Source organism: Halyomorpha halys, unplaced genomic scaffold (assembly GCF_000696795.3).
Source record: "Halyomorpha halys isolate HHAL.00 unplaced genomic scaffold, Hhal_1.1 Scaffold265.1, whole genome shotgun sequence".
Taxonomy (NCBI): Eukaryota; Metazoa; Arthropoda; class Insecta; order Hemiptera; family Pentatomidae; genus Halyomorpha; species Halyomorpha halys.
This window is the reverse complement of record NW_027107765.1, coordinates 932,985-940,770: the sequence shown is the minus strand read 5'-3', so window position 1 is coordinate 940,770 and position 7,786 is coordinate 932,985. Positions and strand designations below refer to the sequence as shown.

The 7,786-nt window shown below is 28.7% G+C and overlaps 1 protein-coding gene across 4 annotated transcripts; it reads right to left on the bottom strand.

Moving 5' to 3' along the window:
• Positions 1-1,386: 1,386 nt before the first annotated feature.
• Positions 1,387-6,971, bottom strand: LOC106680531 (uncharacterized). 4 transcript variants are annotated; one of them, XM_014420302.3, is made up of 2 exons: positions 6,646-6,971; positions 1,387-3,913 (listed from the first exon to the last, which is right to left on the bottom strand). In XM_014420302.3, the coding sequence occupies exon 2, from the start codon at positions 3,889-3,891 to the stop codon at positions 2,587-2,589; it is 1,305 nt and encodes a 434-aa protein (XP_014275788.1). In that variant the 5' UTR covers positions 3,892-3,913; positions 6,646-6,971; the 3' UTR covers positions 1,387-2,586. The 4 variants fall into 4 exon arrangements, with proteins under 4 accessions (XP_014275788.1, XP_066902191.1, XP_014275789.1 ...); XM_067046090.1 differs by lacking the exon at positions 6,646-6,971 and adding an exon at positions 5,892-6,071; XM_014420303.3 differs by lacking the exon at positions 6,646-6,971 and adding an exon at positions 4,231-4,473.
• Between the last annotated feature and the right edge of the window lie 815 nt (positions 6,972-7,786).

Sequence of the window (7,786 nt, the reverse complement as noted above, 5' to 3'; positions counted from 1 at the left end):
CTTTGCAGGAACTGAGAAGCATGGATTGATACTCTTATAAAGGATAGGAATGAAATCAAGAGGCAACACATGGTCAGATCTAATTGTATAAAGTATACTGTTTACTCATACAGAACTTTATCAGCATATATTATTTAAGAAAGAATAACTAACATCTTGTGTCTGTCCAAAGAGTTTTTTACACCTGAGTAGTATTCACACAACAGACAAATCTTTAACAAAAATGCCTTAATGTCTTCTTTTATAGCAAAACTAAAGACGCTGTTGGTATTCATGAAAAATTTGTCTATATCCCAAATCTTATACTCAATGCTCTCAAAACTGAAAAAATGCTATCTTTTATAATGACTGAACTGTATAGGAAATAAAATTCTTCAAAGTTCAGAAGCTTTTTTTTTTTGCCCACTCAGCTGTGCTCCCTTTTAATGCTTAACTACATAGGCAACAAAATATGTCAGTATTGACTCAGAAAGTAGCTCTGCTTCGCATCACCAGAGCATATAAGTTAACTTTAAATGAACCAATACAAGTCCTAGTGGATGTAGAATTTCTTCCACTTTCTGCAAGAAGTGACCACCATGGTTACAAGATAGAAGGCTCAATAGCATTTTGATAAAATCTTGGGGTGTGTATTGGTTAATTTTTAAGAATCAAAATGTACTTTGACCAGTAATTTTTCAAACTTCAAGATTCATTCAAAATTTTAAATTAGAAAAAAAATTTATATTTACAGATTTGTCATATAGCCTTCCTTCAACTTCAAATTGTTGAATGGGTAAAATAGTCTTTCATTTTCAACATTACACTGCAGCATGGAACAATATATTTACATCTGCTTTGATAATGATGCTATGGGATTTTAAAATGATTGAATGAAGGAAATATATTTGATGAATTGAGGAGAAAAATTATAAGAAACAGAATGAGGATGTAGGAGATGATTGGAAATGATGGTACAGATTGAAATGTAGGATAACTTCTTAGTCATTAGAATGGTGAATAAGGGCGTTATTGTGAATATACTAATTAATATATATCATTGACAATACCCCCAATCATCTCCTCCTCAGTTATATAAATCCATGGTCAACTATTAACTCATCTTTATTTACCTCATAAGAAAATCTGATTTCATCAACGAGGTATGTTCATTTAATCAATTTTACTGCCTACTTAAAATATATTGTTTACTACATGCTAAAAATATATTCTTTCACCTGCTAAAAATAAATATTTATAGATTTAAAAGTTTACAATTGAAGTAAGAATATGTCATCAGTTTTTAAAATCAGTAACCTAATAATCCATTAAATATGTTAATAAACTTTGTTATTCAAATTATTGTGACATGATAGGGAAATGATTTTATTACAACAGATACACGATAGACTTTAATAGCACAAAACATAGAAATATAAAAGTATAAAAATATAATAACATAGCATAAATACATATTTAAATAGCATTACTTATTTTTTGTATAATTTACAATTTCAATTTATTATAATATTATTATTCAATACTAAATACAGAATCGAAAAAATATGAGATAAATTAATATATACTATGAGTATTGCATACGATTATGATTAATATACATTAAGGTGTCACATTACATTTGACTCACTTGATCCATATTTGAAATTAATGTTTTGTTTCCATAATTATTTCAATTCAAATTGCACATGATGATAAGAAAAAATACATCAATAAAAATGTATGAAAGACCATCATAAAAATATCATGAGAGCAATACATTAAATAAAACTCTAATGAAGGTAATTTGGGAAGAATATTCCTTGATTAAAATACATAAATAATCCAGAAAGGTATATATAATATATATACATATATATTTGTAGATCACAAAAACAAATAAAAAATATTAATAAAATAAAATTCTATGTTCATAAAAATAAATAAATTGCGCTGTTCCCTTAAATAAAATTTTTAGTTTTATGAATTATATGAGTGAAAGTAATATATGAATATTGCACACTTGAAAATTATGATATCAAAAATCAATCTTAATGATCTATAATTTAGCAATCATTATAAGTTTTCTTAATAATATTTTTTTTAGTTATTTGATTAATTACTCATAATTTCAAAATGAAAAATAAAGAAATGATTTAGGGACTCGAAATTATTTTTAAAAATAAATTACTAGGTAAGTTAAAATGTATAAATTGTAGAATTCCAAAAGAAATAACAGTAACGAAATAATTGAAGTCATATGATCTAAACATCAGCTGAATTTCCAGTTATATAATTCAGGTAAAACATGCACTTCTAACAATTTAAAAATACATACTCCTCCCTTTTCATAAGAGAGTTAAAAAAAACCATTTAAAAAGGAATAATATATAAAAAAGAAGTTTAAGTAAATAAAACATAAAGAAAGCCCTCTAACCCTAACCATTTAATTAAAGGTGAATAATTAATAATTCAAAACTAGTTCAATGAAACATTGAACACTAATCTAACAAAAAAAAATTAGATCAATAGAGAGAGCATTCTGATTTTATAAAATCATTGTACAAACTTACCACTAATATGTATTAAAAATCAAACATTTTCTTATAGTCATTTACGGATAATACGAGAACTTTTTTCATACATTTTTTGCAGCTGTGATAAACTAACTTCAGAAACAGAATTTATATTGACAATTGCACAGGCAACCTTTGCCAATTTAGACAATTCAAAAGAAGAATTTTGCCTAGTTAAAAAAGCAAATTCAGACAGAAGTTCTGTCATAACGAGGTGGCATTTTTCAATAACAGAATAATTATGTGGAGAAGGAGAATTGAGGAATAATGCTTGGTGTTGATTGTTTATGGTATAGAACATATTGATCCCATTTGCATCTGATATAGAAACAACATCTCCTGGGATCAAAAAGGCAGAACATCTGTTAAGAATAACAGGGAGAGTAGAAATATTTGTATCGTAATTTTCAGAAACAAACAAGACTGGTTTCTTGGAATCAGTTAGTAAAATTAGAATGTGCGAAGACTCACCACTAATAAGTGAATAAATATAGTAGGTTCTGTTCACTGTCCTTCTTGATATCTTTCTTTGAGAATGCCAAGGCAATAAATCCTCAAGGGAGTAACTCATTACATCAAATGCTTTCTTGACAGTTTTCATCAAGACACTTTCAGAGATAGAAAATCGAAAAGACATGTCTAGCCAAGGAAGATCAAGTCGCAATTTCATTAGAGCCATTAATTCCATCTTAAAACTTGATACTTCACACTTTGGCATTTTAATGTGTTTCAATACAGCAATGGCAACATTATAATTTTTAATTCCAGTGTAATATACCATTTGTTCTTTAGTGATGCTACGGGTATAATCAATACTTTTATTCTTATTCTGCAGAACAAAATCCTTTCGTAAAATATTCACATGTTTTTTAAACGAAGTCTCACTGGAAGTATCATTACATTTGGACTGATTAGAAAGATAACTGAGATTTGAAAAACTACTGTTGTTAAACGAATTTATCTTACTTGTAATATCTTCCAAGACATGATACGAATCATTACTTTCCTTTTTAATTTTCTTCACCCCAAGCTCATCAATACCAGAATCATTGAAGATCTTAGAAACTGATGGTCGGGAAGATTTAGGAGTACTTGTACAGTAAAGCTCTTGGAAAATTTCTTTATTCTCATGAGATAATGGTTCATCTTCGAAATTCAGAGGCAGATCAAGAAGATTGAAAAAGTCATCGTAAATAGCATTTGGAGGAATGTCTAAATCAGAGTTATTACTACTTGAAAACCAATCGGAAGTCACATCATAATCCATCAATGGATCCCTTTCTGTTGGAAACAGCTCTTCGGGCTTTGTTTCAAGTTTTTGTTTCCTTTTATTCATCATCTTTAGCCCATTTCAGGTGCAGCTAAAAAAGAGAAAAATATAAGCAAAGAATACAAAAAACACATTAAGATTAACCATTTTTTAATGAGGAAAAATAATTATCTTAAACATAATTGTAAAATTCCTTCACTATTTATAATCTGCCCATTTCCCCCATTGAATATAACAAATTATTTTCTACAAAATACTTTTACTACTTAGTACTTCTAATTAAAAATGATATTATAGAAATGTTTTAAACAAATAGTATGAAATGATCAATAAGTTTTTTCTTCTTAGAATAATTTTATTTTTACTTCATATTAGACCTGACATCAGAAACAAAAATAAAATAATAACCAATGATCATCATTATAAGAGGGTTAAGCAGTTCATTAAAAAAAGGAAGAAAATTGCTGAGTGAAACTAGTTGATACCCAGGTCCTTAATGCTCAATAACCCAGCATTGATATCCTACAAGATCATATTCTGTTTGTCCCACCCATGGCCAATTATTATATTTTGATGTATGACAATGTTTATAAGATCAGCATTTGTACCTTCAAGTGGCCATGCTCTAGCGCTGAACTCAATTCATCATAATGTACATGACAAACACATTTAACTAATAGAATTATTGAATAAGTGAAACAAAACTAACCAAAAGAAAATGTCAAATCAGCAGCAAATAAAAAAATAACATAAACAGCAGTAACCAGAGATAAAAAGTAATGAACAAATAAATTTTTGTTTAAACTTAACAAAAAGTTTTAACAAGTAAAATTTATTTAATTTAAAAGAAAAGTTAATTTCTCAATTTTAATGGAACCTACAAAAATAATGTTAGTTACGTTTGATCAAATCCTGTCCAGAAATATTTCCGCAAACTCATTTATCAAATCACACAAAATCGATCATTATCCTTGCAACAGTTCCTTATAATCTGTAATTGCCAATTACCAGGCAGCTAGTAGTATCCTCCCTTATACTTCCCTAATTCGACATTAGCCTTCTGTATGGATGACTGACTGCTAAACTTGAGATAAGAATTATGAGTTTCTCTATTAGATTCATCTTTGGGGTTCCCAGGCATTCTATGTGGACATATATAAAGATTTTTTATCATGTTGTTTTATTGAAATACTTCCTATGCTATGAGTCAATCTACAAATACTTACTCCTAACTTTACACCTTCCTATGGAGTATATTCCTTTCATAAATGATGTTTCCTAAAGACAGTTAAGCGCGATCAGGCATTTAAGTTTGGTAACGTTCACCATTATTTGGCAAACTAACTAAATAAAAAAAAGGTCTTTAGGTTCTCACCTAAACACTCTCAACCATAGCAATATGATAAAAAATATTTAATTTAAGAATGTTTAAACAAATTAACATTCATTTTTTTTTTTTTAATGGAGAGACATGATTTCACAGTATATTTAATATAAATCTTAGTGGATTCATCTTGGTCATAATGGTTCATAAGGCTAATCAGATCATGTATTACTCCAAAGCAGTTACATAAATCAATCAATACTATTTACAATTCTAATTGTTTATTCAAATGTAATTAATACAATTAGCTAGACATTAGCAACAGAATCAAAATTATGTTAATACATAAAAAATATTTACATATTAACTTTCAATATCTTCATTTATCAAGTGACATAATTAGAATTTTCTCTTAATTTAAAGTAGTAAGAGTTAATGAAAACAAAAAGATAATGGAAGATAAATGTTATCACATCAAATACCTGTTAATCACTTTTGGTGTACTCGCAAACTAAAAAGACAACAAAATTCTTGAGCATTTAAACACAGCAGCTTGTTATAAACAAAACATATCATACCCTTAGACTTCAAGCATAGCAAAACAAACTTAACACCTGGTGATCTGCCAGAAAGCGCGCTTTTGACGGTTATTTTGGCGGCTTTTGAAGATGCCTAAATCACTAACATATACTAAGCTGAAATATATCATGATGATAAGTTTAATTTATAGATAGTGATAAATTACCAAAATTCACCGGGAGAGATAAAAAGTTGAATTTAATAGTATTCCACAATGAATATATACTCATAATACTGTTATTAAATAAATGAGAAGTTGCTAAAATAATCTATGGGGAGGTGGGTATACCAAATCTGAATTTCCAAATAATTTTCTAACTTACGGGGGATGGGAGGTTCTTGAGGTTATTCCCCTGAAATTTTCCCTCTCTGAATTTTTTTTTTAATTTACCTCTCTAAATAACTGTTAACAAGTTATTTTGTGAATAATAACCTGTTATAACTTGATAAGTTACACTATCTTCTTTGTTCAAAGTAGGTTGTCAAATTTCCCAACTCTGTGCGTTTTCAAAGTATTTAAGGGCACCTCTTGGTCTTTCCATAAAGATGTCCCTACTGGGTGAATTATTAGAAATAATAAGATAAGTCTAATAACATGAATATAAATCAAAACTTGTCCTGTAATGGAAAATAGCTGATATTTTCTTACAACAGATTAATTAAACAAAAAATAACCGACTATATGTACCAATTTTGTTTTTTAAATAAAACATAGGATGCCCTTTGTTATAAGGTCTAGGAGCTATGAGGATTTACAGGTTTGACGTAACTGTTTTTGCAATGCATTGTGCCGGGAGAAGGAAGGAGAGGGTGACAGTAACGTCAAAGAGAAAATGAGGGTTTATTATTCTTTTTAATATATATAAAACTAATAAAACATTTTGCTAAAATGAAATAATGATAAGAAAGAAAAAAGGTACCATATAGAAACTACTAGGTGGTGAAATGGAGTGTGCCCCGGAATCCAAGACGTCATTCTTTTTGGTATATCTGACACTTTATGCCTCAGAAAACTCCTTGCCTATGAAGTGCTAGAATAGGAGACTTGCTTCTAGACATCTGATGCCCGAAGTGACGGTCAAGAACAAATTCTAAGCTCTATGAAGTGAAAAAAAGTCTAGTTGAGTGGAGTAATAGAAACTCCAGGTAAAAGACGTATGATTACAATTTGCATCAGTTTACTACTAATTTCCAAACGAAATTGAGATAGGAAAGATATTTTTATTCCCAAATTATCAATTAAATTAATTTTATTTGAATAGAAACCTACCATGTGAATGGAAGAAAGATGATTGTAATTATATCATACGGAAAAAAGTCTAAAGATATTATGTTTAAGTTAAAGAACAAAAATAATAAATAAACTTTAGGGCGGTTAATTCTACAAAGACATGCAAAATGTAGTGACATTTTACATGAGTAGACCAGGTACGAAAGAGTTGCAGAAGACCAAGTTGTATTATGCACCTTATATTTACTAAGAGGGAGGAAAATGTCTATCTTCAAGCGACATTGAATATTAAGATGAAGATTTGATAGAAGTTGGATACCTGAATACCCAACACCAGAGCTCTGTTTCATAATAAAGTACAAGCTAATACTATTAGTCTTGTAGATTTATCTCAATTCAATTACACTGACTTATACAGTAGTAACTTGTACTTTAGTATTTTTTAATTCCTGTAATATCACTAGTAGTCATCCCTCTCATGAAAAAAAGAAGTATTAGTATTATTACTACACTAGTATTATGAACTAATAAATAGTATTAGCTTTCATTATGAAACAGGGCCCAGGAGGGCAAAAATACAAAACCTTTCAGAATGAAGTTTTATAGGTTTTATCGTGTACCAGTAGTAAAAATAACATATTTTGTAAATAATAAGCATCAAAAGTTATCTGACAAAAATATTCTTTCTTACAATTATGAAAAAAAACGGCTTATTTATTTGTTAATTAACTCTTATCCTGGCAGGATTGTACCAACTTTCACTTTTTAGGCCGATTTTCGCAGTTACAACCTTCTAACCAGTTTTTACTGTTTCATGACTAAATTTAACA

What these genes read in the sequence shown, in the direction of transcription:
- LOC106680531 (XM_014420302.3), bottom strand. Translation starts at nt 3,891, where the DNA reads ATGATGAATAAAAGGAAACAAAAACTTGAAACAAAGCCCGAAGAGCTG.